The following is a 19,875-nucleotide window of genomic DNA, read 5'->3' as shown; positions in this document are numbered from 1 at the left end:
TTAAATTAAATTTATATAAATTAAAGTTATATCTTATAAATTTATATATTTAAAATATAAGTTCTTTTTTACTAGTAAATTTTAATTATAAATTTTTTTAATTTAAAGCTTTTTAATAATATAATTAACTTTATATATATTAATTATTTTAAATAACTATAAAGCTATATAATTCATATATTTATTTTTTATATTAAACTTAAAAAACTTTTTAATTAATAAAAAAAACTTTATTTACTATTATTTTTACTTTTTAAGCTAGCTTTAGCTTTTTATTAGCTAAAGTAAACTTTATATAATAATATTAAGCTATTAAAATATAAATATATATATTAAATACCCTAGATAGCTATAAAGCTATATAACTAGTACATCTTCTTCTTATATTAGGCCTGGAAAACCCTTTAATAGAAAGAAAAACCCTGCCTGCTTCTGTTTTCGCTCTCTAGGGCGGCTCCAGCTCTATGCCAGCCAGAATCCGCCCGCCTTCTGTGCGTGCATAAGTGTCGCCAGCTTCGCCGGCTGTGTTCCAGAGGGGCTAATAACTCCTAAAAATCAAGCCTGCCTCCAGCTCTACGCTGGGGCTGTACCGCTCCTGCCTATTCTCCTGCTATATTCTCTAGGCTACTGCTACTAGCTTAGAGCCGGACGGGCTCTAAACTTATAATATAGCTTTTAAAACTTTAAAAAAAGTATTTTTATATATTTTACTATATAAAAAAAGTAAATATTATTTTTAGATATTTTTAGATATTTTATTAAATTAATTATTTATATTTATATTTTCTTAGTATTTATTAGTAAAAAATTTCTAACTTTAAAAAATAAATTAAAATACTTATAAGCTATTAAAATACCTTATAATTTAATTGAAATTAATTTAGCTATTATAATTTATAAATATTATAAAAGTTTATTATATAATATTATATTTATAATTATATAAATTTTTAAAAAAGTAGTATTTATAGTATAAAACTCTATCGAAAGTAGGGGGCTAGCGATCTTGTGGGGCGGGACGTTAACAGACATATTTTTTAGGTTGCTAAACAGGCCCGTCACCTGACATTAATCACGTTGTTACCGTTCGTTCATCTATAGTTCACCCTGCTGCCTTTTTGTAATTTTCACTGTACTTGTTCCAATAAGCTGAGTCACGGTGCCGACAAGGACGTTGCTGTGCACGGGAGTCAAGTAGCCCAACACTGAGCGGAGATGCCAGCGGGCATGTGGCCGTACGCGAGCAACGTCTTAATCCATCTTCTTCGATGTTTGTAACACTTGGGTCTCGTGACAAGGCAGTGCAGGTCATTCAATTTTAAGAGAAACAATGCACACGTAATCTGCAGTTCATCTGCTCCGCAGAATATTGATAGTAGAGCATGAACATCGCAGAACCAGGCACGTATTGTCTAGAAGACGCGGCCTTGTGCGTTAGTCTCTAAAGCCATGATCATGGTATTAGTACAAATGCCGCCTTTTGTCTCACCTCTAGGCACTCTTCACAATCTTGTCGTCATCCAGTTCTATGTCTACAATTCCGTCGACCTTGATTGCCTTGACCACCATGCCCTTGAAGTCAATCGGTAACCGTCGCTTCAACTCATCCTTGCACATGGTCAGAAGCTTGATACCCTGTCCGAGAGTAATTTCAGGGTGGTGATGCTTGTCCAAGATAGACAGGCAGTAGTATCTTGGTAGAGATAAACGTTAGTAAGTAGTGGATACTTCTTAGCCAGATACTAAGAATAGCTCCTCGTTAACGAATACATACTGTGCGTAACCATGGGCGGCATAGGGGACCTCGGCTAGGGACGCCAAATAATCCAACCAATATAAGTGAGGTTTTCCGGTAATTGGATTGACTCCTCCCATCAGCAGGTTGACGTTGTAAGGATGCCGCGATCGCAAGCTCGTAGCTAGCTCTCCGCGTACAAAGTGTGCGAGCCCTGAGGGAGACAAGTCGGTCTCGTTTCGCATCGAATAAAGCTGGGCATTCCTTTGGATGTACTCGGCAAATTGCACTGCGAATTTTGTCAATAATCAGCTTTTGTTTGTTCATCATACGCCAGGCCCCGGGCACGCCCGGGAAAGAGCTCTATCCCCCGTACCTGTATCTCCAGCCTCTCCTGAGAATGCCATGAGGGTGTGTTTGTTCAGCGCTCTTGTCTTGTCGTCGTCCGCTTTGAGGATCGTTGCGCCACGCATCGCCGCCTTGGAAGCGGCGATGATGGTAAAGTCCTTGCCAGTGATACCCAACAGAACCTCCCTAGACCAGGTTGTTAGAGACGCAGTCCCGAAAGGCAACCCAGGCAGATGATACCTACATGATGTCACTATCTCTGTTTCCGGTGGTGAGTGGTTGGAGTGGGGAGGAGGTCTAGTGATGAGTGAATGGAGGTTGGATGAAGCTTGCTGAGAAGCAACCACGAGCTCACGCCTCGAGATGTCCCATTGACCCGCCAGGCTGTAGCGATGCGCGTCAGTAAGTTGCTGGATACCGCCCATTTATTTGTGCCAAGTCCCACCGCCCAGTGCCCGGAGACACTATTCGCCGTACGCTGCGCATGATTGGCCACAGTGCATTCTATAGTGGGCCTCCTATTTCCACCTAGAACTTTTTTTTTTTTTTTCTAAATCATGGACGAGGGCGGGACAGCAAGTCGGATCGTTCGAACTGATCAAGCGAGCGACAATGTCGTCTTTTTTCACCATTCCCGGGTCGCAAAAAAAGCGGAAGCGACCTGCTGCCCCAGAGGCGCCAAAGAAAAGAATTTCTGGTTCAAAACAATCTTCTGTCAAGTCCTCCGCCAGAACTGGTGCTACGAATTCCAAACGGGGAACCGGAAAAGAACCAATCTCTGATGATGACTCGGCCGACGACGAAAGTTACAGCAGCACCTCAAATGCAGGTGAAGATGAGGATAAAGAGGACCTTCAGAGCTCAGACGATGAGGGCGAAACCGCCGCAGAGAAGAGACTTCGCCTCGCTGAGCGCTATCTGGAGAATATCAAGGAGCACGTGGATGACGCTGGGTTTGACGCTGCGGACATTGACCGAGATCTGATTGCCGAACGGCTTCAGGAAGATGTTGCCGAGACCAAGGGAAGAGTCTATCGCCAATTATCCTCGCAATTGGCATTTCAGAGAGCGTCACAAACCTTTTTTCGCACTAATACCAACTCCGTCACATCCATCGCCACATGCGCGCCTTTTGTGTACACTACGACAAAGGATATCGTTTTACACAAATGGAGGACGCAAGATCTTCCCCAATATCAGTTTCCCCAGACGACAAAACGAAAGCCCACGAAACCGACGGCGCCACCGAGAAAACGACCACAATTGGTGGCATGGATCAAGGGCAACAAGAGCAAAAGCAAGGACAAAAATTACAAGAGACACACGGCTCAGATATTAGCAGTGGCAGCCTCTCCTGACGGAAAATACGTTGTAACGGGTGGCGAGGACAACAAGTTAATAGTGTATGAAGCGGACACGCTGAAGCCGATCAAGGTTCTCACACATCACAGAGACGCTATCACAGGATTGGCATTTCGACGCGGTACTAATCAGCTGTATTCGTCATCGAGGGATCGAACCGTCAAAGTATGGAGTCTGGACGAATTAGCCTACATTGAGACACTCTTTGGGCATCAGGACCATGTTGTCGACATCGACGCCCTTGCCCTGGAGCGCTGCGTCTCCGTCGGGGCGAGAGATAGAACGGCCCGTTTATGGAAAGTCATGGAGGAGACACAACTCGTTTTTCGTGGCGGAGCAGTCGACAAGAAGAATGTCCCCCAAGACATTGACCCGCGGTCGCTACTGCACGAAGGAAGCATGGATCGCATTGCCATGATTGACGATGACCTCTTTGTCACTGGAAGCGACAACGGCGCCATTGCACTCTGGAGCGTCACCAAGAAGAAGCCCGTTTACATACAATCTCTTGCACACGGTTTAGATCCCGCTATAGACGCTGTCGATGCCTCGGCGGAAGTGAATCCTGACCCGAAAAGGGTGGTTCCCGCACCCACGCCACGTTGGATCACAGCCCTCAAGACAGTTCCCTATTCGGACCTCATCCTTAGTGGCAGCTGGGACGGACATGTCCGTGTATGGAGGCTTACCGAGGACAAGAGGAAAATTGAGCAGATCGGCGTACTTGGTGACTTTGCCGACGACTACGACAATGAGTCTGTCAAGGCCGCTCCTAACTTGCATGGCACTGCAGAGTCGCGCCGGCCTATACCTGGACTTATTAACGACATTGCGGTTTTTGAACGGGGCGAGCGTGGCAAAGATGGGTTATGTGTGGTTGCTGCGGTAGCACAGGAACATCGTTTTGGGAGGTGGAAGGTGTTGAAGGGCGGTGTCCGCAACGGCGGTGTCGTGTTTGAAATATCGCGGGTCCCTGCATCGCAAACGAACGGGGATCATGAGAGTTCGCCGTCTGACGACGACGAGAGTGATTCATAGCGTGGAGCATGGTACATAGACCTCATAGTCCGGCGTCCGGCATCTAGGCATTTTTTGTTCTCAAAAAAGGAGCAGTAGGTATGACTCTGCGGGTTGCAGTTTTGTTATTGCATCCGTCACGTTCCACGATCCAGACTATAAGGCAAATAGAGGCAAGATTGAGAGGGGATCAGATCAATCCATTGCCTAGACTTGTTTCATGTCAGATATGTTTATTTTGGAAATGGAACTCTCCGCTACAATCGCATCAAGGTTTGCTTGCAGTGTAGCGGGTGTCCATGAGAGAGCATGGCACTGGTTTTTCAGGAATTGGAAACGGATCTTCTGCGCCATGTCGACGGTGAAAGGAGATTTGCGACAGACTCATATTGGTCGGAATGACTAATGAGAGAGGGTAATACACCGTTAGTAGCCATGCAGAAATAACAACTACTAGTGGGAAAAGGCCACCGTCGTGTATTGTGTAATTCCTTGTGTCGATTTATTTGCGCATTTTCCATCTCTAGCTAGAAGATGCTTGCCACGCCGCGCATTGCATCCAGAATCCAAACGCATGCGACTGGCGACCGGGGACGTAGTTACTAACTAGGTAACATACTTTATTACTACTGGTCGGCAGCGACCGCAACGTCATGCCAACTCCAACCAGTCGAACCTCCACCAGCCCGACCACATCCACATCCACATCACCACCACATCACCACCATCATCAGCTCCTCCTCCTCCTCCTCCCCCCCCCCTTTCCAGGCACATTATACATTTCACCACCGTCACCTCCTCCTCCAAGCCAGCTCCGACTCCCACGACCCGCCAGCCCTCGAAGCGCATGAGTCGCCGTCGCCCGTCCAACCCACATCCGCCATGATGTCCTCTACCAACGAGGAGGACCCCTTCCTCCACGTCCAGCAGTAAGCCCACCACTCTACCTCTACGTCCAACCGTCCAAAACACCCCGGGGAACCCAAGAGCTCACCCGCCAACGCCAGAGACGTCCTCGCCCAGATCCAATCCACCCGGCCCCTCTTCGCCTCGTACCTGCGCATCCGCTCCCTCACCACCACCCCGTCCTCCCCGGAACTCGCCTCCGCCCGGAAGGACCTCGAAGCCGCCCTCTCCACGCTCGCCGAAGACCTCGCAGACCTCGTCGCCTCCGTCCAGGCCATCGAGTCCAACCCCTCCCAGTACGGCATCTCGTCCGCCGAAGTCTCCCGGCGCAAGCGTCTCGTCTCAGAAGTCGGCGGCGAAATCGAAGACATGCGCGAGGAGCTGCACAAGAAGATCGACCACCAGCCCCAGCCTCCCGGCCGCGAACACCTCCCGGACCCGGACTCCTTCGCCGTCGGCGACAGCCAAGGCGATGCGTACGCCGAGTTCGAGCAGCAGCGGCAGATGGAGATGATGCGCGAGCAGGACCAGCACCTGGACGAGGTGTTCCAGACGGTGGGGAGCTTGAGGCGCCAGGCCGACGACATGGGCAGGGAGCTAGAGGAGCAGCGGGAGCTGCTGGAGGTGGTGGACAGCACCGTCGACCGGGTCAGCGGGACGCTGCAGGTCGGCATGCGCAAGCTGCAGCACGTCGTGAGGAAGGGCGAGGACCGGTGGAGCAGTTGCTGCATTGCCGTCTTGATATTCGTCTTGATCCTGCTCCTGGTTCTCTTGTTGATCTTGTAGAATGTCACGGTGGGGCGAGGCACGGCAAGAATGAGCGACTCTTCTTTTACGTCTTTACACTGCTTCACCGCGCCCTTTTGTTTTTGTAAAACGCGCGAGGGGCAGACAACATGGCTTGGCTGCAGTGGGTTTCCTGGTCGGAATTTGGTGTCACTGAGCATCAACGTACATGGCGCTAGAACGCGTCTCATCTTGCCGTCAAGTTCCTCGTGTCCCGCTCGTTACTCGTCTAAAATCTTGACAACGCCGCCATATGCAATCGCTTGATCCCTTGCCTTCTATCTGCCCGTCTCCTGGCTCTCAATGTAACTTCCACCCGCGGCAATCGCAGCCTATGCCAACACCAATCCACTATCCGAGCGACGAATATCCGCCAACGCACGCAAAGAGGCCGCCGCAGACGAATTCGCAGGCGCTCGCTCGGGAAACTCCAACAGCGCTAATCGCAACGCTGCCATGGCAGCGTTCCCGTAAAAGTTGAGGAATCGTTGCTCGTGGCCGTCAATCATGGACCGCAGAACGACGAGCTGCGTATTGGAAATCTCGGCAGCCGGGGAGTTGACGATGCTCGCAAACGCCTTCCAGTAGTGGGTTGGTGGATAGGGGTTGCTTTTGGAAGCCTTGCTAAAGTCGCGGAGAGAAATCGACGCAAAACCAGCACCTAGGCCCGCCATTCTATCGTTGTGATTTTGCTCTTGGATCCATGACGGGCCATCTCTTTTCCATCCGAGGGCCTGTCTACCTCTTTCCGTCTTGTCGCTCCCTCTGGATCCGAAAAGTACGGGGCACACAACTCTGAATTTGGCCATGAGTATGTCAATCAAGGACTGACCTCGCCATGAAAAGTCCTTGTGGGAGAAAACTTGGGCGGTGAATACGCCAATGGGATCGGCGGCTTTGGGATTTGCCCCGCATTCATTGATGAACTGGCTAATGATGCCCTTGGCGGAGATGTTCATGAGGTAGATGAATAGTGAGGGCAGTTCTGCGCCGTTGTTTGGGACGTCCTGCGTTGACGGCTCTCGCTGGACAGCGACAAATTGACTGACATCTACGAGGGGGGTGGGCAGTTGACCGTCTAACGACTGCCTCAAAAGAGACATAATTTTTGTTGTCTATGAATGGTCAGCCGAGAGGATCCTTCATACTGTAACCAGGTCTGATTACTTACGGGTTGGACGTTGGCTCCCTTTCCGCCAGTCAGTTGACCAATGGACACCCGAATTTCTCGGCGAATGGTTCCAATTTTCCCTTTGAGTGGTGATCCAGCCACTTTTGATGCTGCCACAATCTCCCTTCTAAGCTTTTTAAGAGCCTGGTGAATTTCAATATATCGATCCGACAGCGGGTCCACAGTCGGCTTCAGTAGTTGTGGTTTCTGAATAGGTGCAACAGGCTGTTGAGATTGCGACGCTTTTGCTCCCTTCTGGAGTTCTTTGTTCTGGCTCAAGATAGAGGGTCGTTGGGTTTGGCTTTGTTGGCCCGCAACTGCGAAAGCATGGCTCGATGCTGTATTGCCTAAATTCGAGAACCCATTCTGGAGCGGTGCTGGGACTGGAGAGTGGGCTTTTGCTTGAGCTTGTGCCAGCGGTTCTGATCTCTGAAGAAGTTGAGGCGCCACTGATATTGGTTTCTCTTCGTCGGCCGTCTTACCCATCGGTTTGGCTGGTTCTGGCTCTGGCTTCGGCGGCGGCGGCGGCGGCTTGATAGATTTTGCTTTAAGTTCCTGCAATCTCTTCTCTTCTAATGCAATGGCAGCCTCTGTCTTTAGTCTCTCTTGCTCCCTACGCCCCTCTTCCAGTATCCGACTGTGCTCTTCCTTGAGCTCGTGCAGTTCGTATACTCTAATGGCGGCTTGTCTGACCCGATCGTGCTCGGCTTGGGCGGCTGCGAGGGCATCGCGATGGCTTGATTCGTTATTTCTGCCATCTAGGAGAAAATTGGACAGACACGACCGGTCGGGACTTGATAGCACTTGACTCCTCAGCGGAGAGGAGTTTGCCATTGCGGTTATGAAATTTCGGAAAAGGTTGAGGCGCGTGCTATCGTTGGGGCATTTGAGAGACAAGTACCATTCGGGAATGAACGAGTTCAATTACACCAAGGGGGGGAAGCTCGGATCGCCAGTCGTCATATGGGCAGAGGTTGCACATAAGTTGGTTGATGCCGTATCTATTGACGCATGTATACCGAAGTACGCAGGTCTGAATGAAATCTTAAACTCGACGGTGGAGGACTCGCGATAAGACGGCGCCTACGGTGTTGGTATCAGTGTACAAACTGTATGCGCATTCATTGCTCATCCACGGCCCGCTAAAATAAAATCCCGGAGGGTTGTTGTGGGTCTTTTTGTGATTACGTGTGCTACGTAACATGTACGGAGTACATAGGTTGTAGTTCTGTACCACCTTCTTCAAGAACTTCCTTGCTGCTTACTTCATTAGGGTAGGCCGACAACAACGACCGCACTGGAAGAAGCGAGGAACCGTGGATATCGATGGGCGGCATTATCAGCAGGGATTGGTCAATCAGCAGGCATCATACTCCATGCATGGCATGAATGCGTCAGTTCAGTCCAAGGCAGAATTCCAGTCGATGCCTCTGGTATTCCTTTTCGCCGTTGCACCAGTTGACCAACGTTGAAACTTCGAGATGACCTTCAGCCGATGCAGCATGCTTGTGGTGGATAGCCGCCAAGTTTATGCAACGGACAGGGCCCCACAACCCGAAACATTGGAGGAGAGTCATGTACTGGAACAAAATGCGATGCTGTGACACCAAAGTCCTATGTATACGACTTGGACTGTTTCGCGTTGTGCCTCTCGCAGAGAGAGAGAGAGAGAGAGAGAGAGAGCTGGTGTGGCCGAGTTGAGAAAGCCAGCGTCAGGGGTGAGTGTGGCCCAGTCGCGGTTGATGATATCCACAGATCCTGCAACCCGTATACCGTGCTCCGATACTGCCAACTACCTCAAGTACTCGAGGTAGGTAGCTGCCTGGCTAGCAAGCAGTTGGATGATGTCGAGAACTGGAGAGGGAGTCGCCCCGCTGTCTCATTCCATCGACGCTTCTATCGGGTCGGGTCGTTCTAGAAACGTGCGAAGGTGAGCCACTCATTCTGAAGTACGAAAATGCAGCAATATTTTCAAGCCATGATACATCAGATTTTTCCGCTTGTGCTGCTTGGACTGAGAACAAAACAAATAACTATACCCTGGCAAAAAGCGGAGGATGTGTTAGTACTTATTGGTGGGGGCACAGCCGACGTACGGAGTACGTACCTAGTGATTGTGCCGCCTCGTGGCAAGACGGGGCATAGCTAGAGTTATCCATGGGTTTCTTCTATTCCGCGCCGGGAGAACAGGAAGCCAGAGTCGTGCAAACGTGGACAATAGACGGGGAGCATTGGACGCTCGACTTGACACGAGGCTTGGAACGTTGGAGCCATTATTGCGTGTTTCTTTGCCGGACGGGGCTGGCGTTGGGTGTTACCCCGAACAAAGAATAATCATAGTACAGTAAACCATGTCTATAACGATCCTGTGTTATAGCGAAATTCGGGTTTTTACGATAATTCACAGTTATCTAAGGTTTTTCCCTAGTAAATCGTTAATAGTCGTGTTACTAACAATATCGTTGACTTTTTGCTTAGTTACTATACATTTTATCGTTATAAGGCCCCACTTTTATTGGCTTAATTCCTTATAGTGGGGCGGGATTCCCTTATAGTGGGGCTGAATTTCCTTATAGCAGGGCGGAATTTCGCAAATATGTACTTTATGCTAGTAATTTCTAGGGGAAGGTACAAGCCCCATAATAGTCGCATCTTAACGATAGTCGCTATATGACGATGAAAAAAGCCTCACGAAGGATATCGTTATAGACATGGTTTACTGTACGTACATAACAACAACCACATCGACTTCCGAAGCACCCAGGTACCCATGGTGCCGAGTTGGAACCAAAACACGAAGTACGTAGTACGGAGTACCAGTAGTAAACAAACTACCCTTTACAGAGCGGAGCCTGCCGACTCGAGTGGTTCAACGGCACAAAGCGTCGCTGCATCACGGCGTGCTGGGGTCCCCGAGCAGGGGTTAGCCGTCTAGAATTAGAATTGCAACGGAGCGAGCAGTTGTAACTTGTCGTCACCGTCATGGAGGCCAATTGCAACTGCTTGCCGCAGATAGAATGGCGGCTCGACGGCGTGAAGGCGTGAAGGCGTGAGGGCGTGAGGGCGTGAGGGGCGTGACGGCACGAGGAGGACGCCTTGAGCCCAGCCTGATGAATTGCCGGGTCAAATGCCCACTCAGAAGGGGTGTTGGGCAAGGTTTTTGGTGGCGTCCAACGAGCGACATTGGACGTGCTTGACGGTCAGTCCAGTCGGCTTTGATGACTCCGCAAATGCCAGGTACTTGTGTCTGATGCTCGAGTTAGTAGGAATCGTCGACACGCCATGTCCGGAGTCTCCCCGTCGGTACTTGAGGACTAACTTCTGTCAAGTATAGGTCAACCCGTTTGACTTGACAGCTTCTCGACAGACAGAACCTTGAGCTTGAAGCGGACGCAGAGTCACTGGGTGCCACCAGAAACTTGACGGCGCCACAGCTACCATCGTCAAATGGCCATGGCGCTTCAAGGGGTCCACTGGTGCCTCGCTCGGGACCTCGAGTCCATCAAGCATGCATCTTCAATCTTGATACTCCGTACTGCGTCTGCCAAGTTGGAGGCGAGCACCGCCTGATTTTGCCGCCGCCTGATTTTGCCGAGGGCCAGCGAATGGATGCCGTGCTCGAGGGCGGGCAGACAGACCGCAACCATACTAGACTGCGTCTTGTCGCCCAAGTTGAACTGGGAACACTTGGCCGCACACTTGCTTGCCCCAGCCGTCCGCCCGTCCTCAAACGACTCGCCAGTCCAGCAGTCCCCGGTCCCCGGCCCAGTCAAGCCATTTGAGTCCACTGGGGACTGGGGCCGCGCAGCCCGCCGACTAGTACGGAGTACCGAGAAGTAGCTACTGGGTATTACCACTAGGTATTACTACTGGGTACTCCGTACTCCGTCCGTACCAAGTGCTTACTTGGTGGGTGGACTGAGTTCTGGTCCCAGAAAACTGCCATCACGTCCAACTCGGCTCGGCCCTGCTCTTCGCCTCCTCACCACCATCCCCATCCTCATCTCGCTCACAGTCTCGCTGGAGCTGTGCTTGCCCCCCTCTCCATTCCATCCATATCATCTCTGCCTTCTTTTCCGCACCTTCATCATCATCACCGCATTGCACAAATCCCTCCTTTGCACGCTCCTTGGCTCTGAGTTCGCTTTCTGCAATCCAGCCGCAGTCCTACCCTCCTTTTGGCAACTGCGTACATCCTCTTCGTACCAGCCTAAGCTTCGGGGCCTTGCTCGCTACTGTCTCTAAAGCCAGCTTTCAATCTACCATCCAACGCTTCAAATCATATTCTGCCGACCATCAATCATCATTACTTCAAGGCATTCCGATTCGTCCCGACCAGTCCCAAATTCCTCAAGCGAATTTAACCAATACAGCGTCCATCCAATTTTTTTTTTTTGCCACGCATTGCATTGCATTGCACTGCACTGCACTGCGTTGGCCGCACTCGACGTGCCTCCAGACCTCTCATCAAATCCGACTGTCTGCTGTTCGCCTCTGACTGTTCATCATGGAGCAGCAGCAGCAGCAGCAGCAGCCTCAGCAGCAGCAACAGCTGACTGGTGGTGTCCCTGGTCCAGCTGGGAGAAGACTGCACATTGCTCATCGGCGAAGCCCCTCGGAGCTGACCCCGTTGATGAGCATGTTTGCCAATCCTGGAAGTAAGTTGCTCCAAGTCCCCTCGAATCGAGACATGTTACCCCGGAGCATGTCATCAGTCATCGGCTGTGGACGCAAAGATATCACCGTCGCCAAGGCCAGGTGTTGTGTGTGTGTTTCACTTCACATGTCCTGGGCTTGTCTCGCGGTGGAGTGTGATTTGGACTGGTATCGCTTTTCAATGCAATGTTGCTCTGAACATCACTAACTTTCTCTCCCAACGTAGTGGAACAATTGGCGATTCAACAGATTGAACTGTTGCAGCAGCATCAGCAGATCCAGGCGACCCATCAACAGTATGTCAACATGGGAATGATACCTCCTGGCCAACCCCTAGGCCACAATGGCGCATTCAATCCCTTGCAACCCATGGGCAACGCTTTCCAGTTCCCCAACCAGATGGGGCAGCAGAGTTTGGCCCCTGCTAGCCAACCACATTCACATCGCCGTAATCAGTCGGCAATGCCTAATATGGGCATGGGTCCTCCGCCCGCGCCGTCTTCTGGTGCTTCCAGCTCCAGCTTTGGTAATTTTGAGGCCCCTCCGGTACACAACCGAGAGAACATCGGCGGTCGAGGGGGCAGAGGAGGCTCTGGCGGCGGCCATCAGCGACGACACTCCCTTGCCTTGGCTGATGCAAAGAAAGCTGCTGAGATCGCACAGCAGAAACGCACCACGAGCGGTTTCCAGTTTCCCGCTGCCCCCGCGCCTACTTCTGAAAAACCCGACGACGAGAATAAGCCGGTTACATCTAACCTGGACGCGTCGGTTGCACAAGGCTCTAACCGAGGTCGCGGGGGCCATGGCCGAAGCCAGAGCATGGCTGCCAACGGGCGCGGAGGCTCCGGTCTCCGCAGCAGTGCTTTCAACGTCGCTGGTGATGGCGATGGCCGACGTGGTGGCCACGCCCGCACCGGTTCGCGAAACTTCGAAGGCAATTGGCGTACTCCGGGCCAGAATCAGGACCAGGGCAATACCGGTCAAAGTTCTTCCTTTCAGCCTGGCCATAGACCTCGGGGGTCCATCAATCAGTCCGTGTCGTCAACTGGTGCCTTCCAGTACAATCCCAACCAACCCCAGCTGGTGCAGCTGCCTGGCCAAATGATGATGCCTCAGATGTACGGGCAACAGCTCAACCCGATCCAGTTGAGCCAGCTGCAGGCTCTACAGGCTGCCCAGATGAATGGCCAACAGTTCCAGGGCCTCCAGACTTCGCAGCACGTTGGCCAACTCGGCGGTCAGCAGCAGCAGCAACAACAACGAAAGACCCTCTTTACTCCATATCTTCCTCAGGCCTCGCTCCCTGCCCTTCTAGGGGATGGGCAGCTCGTCGCTGGTGTTCTCCGTGTAAACAAGAAGAACCGTAGCGATGCTTACGTGACCACGCAGGATGGCTTGCTGGATGCTGACATTTTCATCTGTGGCAGCAAAGATCGTAATCGTGCCCTGGAAGGCGACCTCGTCGCCGTTGAGCTTCTTGATGTTGACGAGGTTTGGTCTCAGAAGAAGGAAAAGGAAGAGAAGAAAAAGCGCAAGGATATCACGGATACTCGCTCCGGCTCCACCAACCAGGGTAGCAGAGACTCGGGCAATAACGAGGACAATAGTGCTGCTGAAGGGGGCATTCGACGACGCGGCAGTTTACGCCAACGACCCACACAAAAGAAGAACGACGATGTGGAGGTTGAAGGCCAGAGCCTGCTGCTCGTTGAGGAGGAAGAGATTAGCGACGAGCAGAAGCCACTCTATGCTGGCCATGTCGTCGCCGTGATTGAACGTGTTGCCGGGCAAATGTTCTCCGGCACCCTAGGACTGCTGCGTCCTAGTAGCCAGGCCACCAAGGAGAAGCAAGAAGCCGAACGGGCTGCCAGAGATGGTGGTAACAGTCGCCATAATGACTCACGGCAGCAGGAGAAGCCCAAGATTGTCTGGTTCAAGCCTACGGACAAGAGGGTGCCCCTCATTGCTATTCCTACGGAACAGGCGCCCCGAGATTTCGTCGAGAAGCATCAAGACTACGCCGATCGCATCTTTGTCGCTTGCATCAAGCGCTGGCCTATAACCTCACTACATCCATTTGGTACGCTGGTTGAGCAGCTTGGCCGCATGGGTGATCTCAAGGTGGAGACCGATGCCTTACTTCGTGACAATAACTTCTCCTCTGATGAGTTCTCTGATTCCGTTCTGCGTAGCGTCGGCCTCCAGGATTGGTCCGTGGCCAAGGAGGATGAGTCCGAAATCGCTGCTCGTCGCGACTACAGAGATGAAAAGGCATTCACTATCGATTTCAACGGCAGTGCTGAGCTGGGAAATGCCATTCATGTCAAGTCCCGCCCCGATAGCAAGATTGAGGTTGGCATTCACGTACCTGATGTCACTCATTTTGTCAAGCCCAACTCACTCGTCGATCGCGAGGCCAAGAAGCGTGGTACCTCTGTGCAGCTCATCAACCGTTGCTGCGCTCTTCTCCCCCCCAAGTTGTCTAGCGACGTCTGTTCCCTAGGACCTGATCAGGAACGCTTCACGATCTCTGTTGTGTTCAATGTGAACCCTAATAACGGATCAGTTGCCGAAGGAGACAGTTGGGTTGGCAAGAGCATCATCAAAAGCTCGGGAAAGCTCAGCCTGAAAGACATGGATCAGGCGCTGGAGAATGCCTCGGAGCTCAAGAATGAGGTCGTTCCCGTCAATACCATCCAGATTCTGCAGGCTGTCGCCCAGAAGTTCCGCGAGGCACGCCTTGGTGCGGGCGACGCACCGATTGCTCCTTTGCGGCTGTTCCAGCAGCTTGATGATGAGAACAACCCCGTCCAAGACAACATTTTTGACTCAACGCCAGCCCTGGAGCTTGTCGAGGAGCTCATGCACAAGGTCAACAGTTACGTTGCTCAGCGCCTTGCCGATGGATTGCCTGAAAAGGCGCTCCTTCGCCGCCAGGCTTCTCCCAACCCTCGCCGCCTGCAAACCTTTGTAGATCGCATGAATGCTCTGGGCTATGATATCGATGCATCTGGAAGCGGTGCGCTCCAGAACAGCCTTTTCAAGGTTGAAGACACTGATCTTCGCAAAGGCATGGAGACTGTGGTACTCAAAGCCATGCACCGTGCCAAATACTACATTGCGGGCAAGACCGCTAAGCAAATACGGCCGCACTACTCGCTGAACCTCCCACTCTATACTCACTTTACAAGCCCAGCTCGTCGTTATGCCGATATAATTGTTCATCGTCAGCTAGAGGCTGTTCTGTCGGATGGCAAGATTGAATTTGCCGACGACGTGGAAAGCCTGGCCAAGACAGTCGATTCATGCAACACCAAGAAGGAGTCTGCCCAGAACGCACAGGACCAGAGCATCCATATCGAGTCCTGCCGCACTATGGACAAGAAGCGACATGAGGCTAACGGAGACCTCATTTCGGAGGGTATCGTTCTGTGCGTATATGAGTCCGCTTTCGATGTTCTTATCCCCGAATGGGGTTTCGAGAAGCGTGTACACTGCGATCAGCTGCCATTGAAGAAGGCCGAGTTCAGAAAGGACAAGCGAGTTCTCGAGCTGTACTGGGAGAAGGGCGTGCCCAGCTCCGCCTACGTTCCCGAGGACGAACGCCCCAAGGCTGCCGCTTCTCAAAGAATGACCAATGCCATGGCTGCCGCCCGCCAAGCAGAGGAAGCTGAGAGAGTCAAGAAGGAGCGCGAGGAAGCGGCTCGAAAGCAGACGGTTACTGGCACCATCTCCACCGACGATGTTGATGCTCTGTTTGATGATGACGACGAAGACAACACTTCTGACGTGACTGAAGCCATGGCGGGAGCGTCTCTTGCCGAGCGTCCGACCCAGAGCGTTCCAGGATCCCCTGCTCGGGCTGCCTCGAAAGCCGGTACGCTCCATCGGACCCGTTCGGACTCGAAGGTTCCCGTTACCGACGCTGTCGAGACTCGGTTGACGAACAAGGAGAAGTACTTGAAGCTGTTCAAGCTGAGAGAAGAGGGCGGCGACTATATTCAGGATGTAACAGAAATGACTCGGGTGCCGATCATCCTGAAGACGGATCTCAGCAAGAGCCCGCCGTAAGTGACGAGACGGATGAAGAGAAAACCAGGCGCGAACAGCATGGCTAACATTATATGCTACAGATGCCTAACCATTCGATCACTGAACCCATTTGCCCTGTAATGGAGAGGAGGGAGCTGGACAAGTACAAGCCGGCCAAGGAAAGCACAGATTGCAGCGATGGACACACAATCAAGTATGGTGGGAGGAGGAAGAAGAGACGGGAGAGACGCAGCGCAAAAGAAGTGCGACGTAGTTCTTTTACGCTTTATGGAGGTGCCTCGTGTGGCTCATGATGTGTGTGTACATAATACCATACGAATAGTTGCATGCCGTTGAGCGGACAGGTAGCTTCTCAAAAAAGAAAAGACAAGTATAGTAGGGTGGCGACGAAAACTGAGGTAGCGGAAAAAGAGAAAGACATTTGCCGTTTGATATTTGACACTGACCTTACGCATGGCTTGGCCTAGTTTAGCAGGCGGCATCGAGGCTATGCTATTTTGACTTTTGGTGTGAAGATTCGGGAACAACGAGCGGTATCTCTTGGCTGACGCGCCGTGTCGGCGAGGGGTCATCCGTCACGGCCCGGTCAGTCACACCCACGAGATGAGAGATGAGCTGTATCTCTTTGCGCGCAGGTATTTGGGGACGTCGGGACTGAAGATGCGTCGGCATGGTCAAGGTTCGGTTTCGGTTTCGGTTTTGGACGAGGGCGAACCGGTAACATGAATGGATATAAGTTACGAACGGCTCTCACCTGTCTCGTCGCACGCCCACCGACCGACCTTCACTTCACCTTGGCTCCACCTTGGACCACCTGGGACGGACTGGACTTTGTCAACTTTGTCAACTGACCCTTTGACATCATCCTTCCCGTCCATCCGGCCAGACACCACAGATCGAGCATAGATACAGCTTCCATCGCAACAAGGCGTCTCTGTCCCTCGGCAACGGAAAGCCTTGCTCCGGCAGGGATACGCAAATGTCGTGTTCCGTCTGTCTCCAAAGCCCAAACAGCCGAAAAAGCACCATGACGCTGAACAACAGTGCTGTCCGTCCGGACTCGGGATTCTGGAGCCAAGGACGGCACATGCCCGTCGAAACAGCTGTCGCTTGATCTTTCCGACTACGCCAAGAGTTTGTGTGGCGGCCGGGCGGCCGGCATTTGTCAAGGCCCCGGTGGTGATCTCGTCAAGCGGCCTTTTGGTCTACGCACATCACGACGCCCACCAAGGACGAGTTTGTCTTCGTCTTCCCGTCGGACTCGTCTCGCCTGCTCAACCTGCTTCCCTTCTACACAGGACCAGGACCATGGACAGACATGACAAGCTTCTCAACCACCAGCTACCGGCACCTACGACCAAACCAAACATTGGACCTCCTTCCAGGTTCCCCACACGCATCAAAAAGAAGCCCGAATCTGCAGCGCACCGACCGGCCAACGACGCAACAACCACCCGCCAGACCCCTTGCAATCAACCAGCCCAACAAGCCCGACCAATGGCCAGGAGAAAAGAGGACGAAGGAGAGAAGAGAAGAGCAGAGAAAAGCACCAACCACGGAAAAGAGCCCCCCCCAAGCGCCCTCCTCCGGTCCCGCTCGCTGTCCGCGTTGGCCGCAATCTTCAAATTACACCAGCCAACAAAGGGCGAAAAACACGTCCGTCCCGTCCACAGACCACGCCCGCCGACGAACAGCCCTTCCATCCATGTGAGCCGTACGCCGTACGCCGTACGCCTCGCCTTTCCCTGCTCCCATTCCTCTCCTTCTCCCCCCCCCTCAAAGGACGGGAACTCGCGATGCCACCGTCCAAAGCCACCAGGAACCCAACGTCTCCCACTTCGTCATCATCCAACACGTACGTACCCGAGTAACATTCATTCCCAGCCCGCTTCCATCATGAACATCGCCAGGGAAATCGAGGTGCCGAACCCAACGTCCGCCAAGCTCCCAGCCCTGACCGTCAATCTTGGCGCCCTGACGACGACGTTCGCGCCCCCCAGGAACTGTGCATCCATGACCCTCGCAAACTACGCCCACCGCGTCGACCCGTCGGCGTCGCAAGTGACCACCCTCCTGGAGTATGATCGCGGGCTCGAATGCTCTCAGACAGACAGATTCACCCCCGCCGGAATGGAGCTGAAAACAACATGCTTCCCGGAGCGATGGGCGCCGGCCTTCAACAACATCAGAGAACCGGGCCCCAACGCCGTGTGGCCCGTCTACTCGCCGGGGCTCTTGTGTCCCTCGGGCTACGCAACCGAGTGCACAATGGTATACAGCCAGCCCGGGGCGCCCACCGAGACTCGGAAAGCCGTCGTCGAGCCCAACACCTTGACTCTGACGACATGGAGCGTCCTAGCAGCGGGGGAGGTAGGATACGGCTGCTGTCCCAGGTGCGTTGTGTGCAATCACCCCCCTCTCTTCTTTCCACATATATATATATATATATATAGACAAAAGGCCCCAAGGTTGGCTCACCAGTGAGTATACTTGAGCAGCGGCTTCCGGTGCTACGGGCCATACACATGCGTCTCCATTCCGTCGACATCGGAAACCCTGACCGTGGACATGTCCGAGGGCTGCAGGACCGCCGCCGACAGGATCCGAACAACCACCACCCAAGTCGTATCCAGCGACATCTTCGCCTTTGTCTATGCGCCGCAGGTGGTTCTCATCCAGAGACCCAACAGCACCAACGCCGACGTCAACGCCACTGCAGCGGCCACATCCAGCCCATCGGATACCCCGGGCGCCGCCGCCGCGCAGTCCGGCCTGAGCACCGCTGCAAAGGCGGCCGTTGGAGCCGCCGTGCCCCTCGTCGCCATCATCCTAGCCCTGGCCGTGTATGTGTTCTACCGCCGCCGCAACCGCATCAAGAACGAGGCCGAGGCGGCTGCTGCGGCTGCGGCCGCGGCCTCCGAGCAAGACGACGGCAGCCGTCCTCCAGGCATGGACAAGCCCGAGTTGGACGCGACACCCTCGCCCTTCGGGCTCTCGCTTAGCCCCGGAAGCGAGCTGGACGGCACGTCTCGCCCCTCGCCCGGAGCCGATTTCGACATAGCAGGGCGCCGCGTGTCTGAGCTGCCGGGGTCGGCGGCCGCAGGAGCCCTAGGAACCATGTGCGAGTTGCCGGGCGATGAGTTGTTTGCCCAGAGCTCGACGCAGCCAAGAGAGACGGAGACGGGCGGGCATGTCGCTGCGGATCAAGAGGGGGAAAGTGGGCGAGGCCTTTCCGCCCAGGGCCCATCGGCGCCAAGCGATCAAGATGCCGAGAACGAGGACGCGGAAAAGAGCAGCCTCCTCGACAATCGAGAGTAGCGGGTTTCCCTGTCAGCCGCGGCCGTACTGATGGGAGTTGTTTCCTCATATAATAAACCTGTATACCGGGAAAAGATCGCGCCGGAGTGTGGTATTTGGTATTTGCAAACACGCACGCACGCACATGACTTATGTATATCCAGTGTCGTACGTCTACCGGCCCGAAACGGGTACCATGTATTTATGCTGCTCTGCAGGGCGCTCAATTAGCCAGAGAAGCCTTTCCGTCAACGTGACAGGTTGCCTTACCTCGAGACATAGATTGTACTGCTACAACGCTCCGGACGGGAACCCTTCGCCCTCCCAACCACAGATTGCCTGTCACGCACGCCTTTCCCGAAAAGTATTTCTTTTGGTCTTTTAGGGCTAGCCTAGACATGGTATAATCGACTGCAGGCAGTCCTGTCAAACATTGCCCTGTCTTCCACGACGCATCTTTGCCCCCCTCCCCCTTCTCTCGTCCTGGTCCAAGCCCGTGTAGGCTTACGTATGTTGATTCCTGCACCAAGGCGTCGTACACGCT

The 19,875-nt window shown here is 52.9% G+C and overlaps 6 protein-coding genes across 6 annotated transcripts; 4 read left to right on the top strand and 2 right to left on the bottom strand.

Moving 5' to 3' along the window:
* Positions 1-1,491: 1,491 nt before the first annotated feature.
* MAM_00494 (Proteasome, subunit alpha/beta) lies at positions 1,492-2,508 on the bottom strand (the record flags this gene model as incomplete). Its single annotated transcript, XM_040819293.1, has 4 exons — positions 1,492-1,693; positions 1,775-2,024; positions 2,112-2,269; positions 2,324-2,508. 4 exons carry the CDS (start codon positions 2,506-2,508, stop codon positions 1,492-1,494), a joined length of 795 nt encoding a protein of 264 aa, XP_040682558.1.
* A 187-nt stretch (positions 2,509-2,695) lies between these two features.
* MAM_00493 (WD domain, G-beta repeat containing protein) lies at positions 2,696-4,483 on the top strand (the record flags this gene model as incomplete). The annotated part of the gene is made up of 1 exon (XM_040819292.1): positions 2,696-4,483. One exon carries the CDS (start codon positions 2,696-2,698, stop codon positions 4,481-4,483), a length of 1,788 nt encoding a protein of 595 aa, XP_040682557.1.
* An 864-nt stretch (positions 4,484-5,347) lies between these two features.
* MAM_00492 (t-SNARE) lies at positions 5,348-6,154 on the top strand (the record flags this gene model as incomplete). Its single annotated transcript, XM_040819291.1, has 2 exons — positions 5,348-5,391; positions 5,470-6,154. The coding sequence occupies 2 exons, from the start codon at positions 5,348-5,350 to the stop codon at positions 6,152-6,154; spliced, it is 729 nt and encodes a 242-aa protein (XP_040682556.1).
* A 332-nt stretch (positions 6,155-6,486) lies between these two features.
* Positions 6,487-8,159, bottom strand: MAM_00491 (GLE1-like protein; the record flags this gene model as incomplete). Its single annotated transcript, XM_040819290.1, has 2 exons — positions 6,487-7,269; positions 7,326-8,159. 2 exons carry the CDS (start codon positions 8,157-8,159, stop codon positions 6,487-6,489), a joined length of 1,617 nt encoding a protein of 538 aa, XP_040682555.1.
* Positions 8,160-11,832: 3,673 nt separating this feature from the next.
* MAM_00490 (Ribonuclease II/R) lies at positions 11,833-16,154 on the top strand (the record flags this gene model as incomplete). Its single annotated transcript, XM_040819289.1, has 3 exons — positions 11,833-11,983; positions 12,208-16,048; positions 16,115-16,154. 3 exons carry the CDS (start codon positions 11,833-11,835, stop codon positions 16,152-16,154), a joined length of 4,032 nt encoding a protein of 1,343 aa, XP_040682554.1.
* A 1,776-nt stretch (positions 16,155-17,930) lies between these two features.
* On the top strand, positions 17,931-19,352 carry MAM_00489 (uncharacterized protein; the record flags this gene model as incomplete). Its single annotated transcript, XM_040819288.1, has 2 exons — positions 17,931-18,427; positions 18,533-19,352. 2 exons carry the CDS (start codon positions 17,931-17,933, stop codon positions 19,350-19,352), a joined length of 1,317 nt encoding a protein of 438 aa, XP_040682553.1.
* Positions 19,353-19,875: the final 523 nt, after the last annotated feature.

This window comes from Metarhizium album (assembly GCF_000804445.1).
Source record: "Metarhizium album ARSEF 1941 chromosome Unknown scaffold_1, whole genome shotgun sequence".
NCBI classification, from domain to species: Eukaryota; Fungi; Ascomycota; class Sordariomycetes; order Hypocreales; family Clavicipitaceae; genus Metarhizium; species Metarhizium album.
Note: the sequence above shows the minus strand (reverse complement) of the source record. Positions and strands in the feature narration are given on the sequence as shown.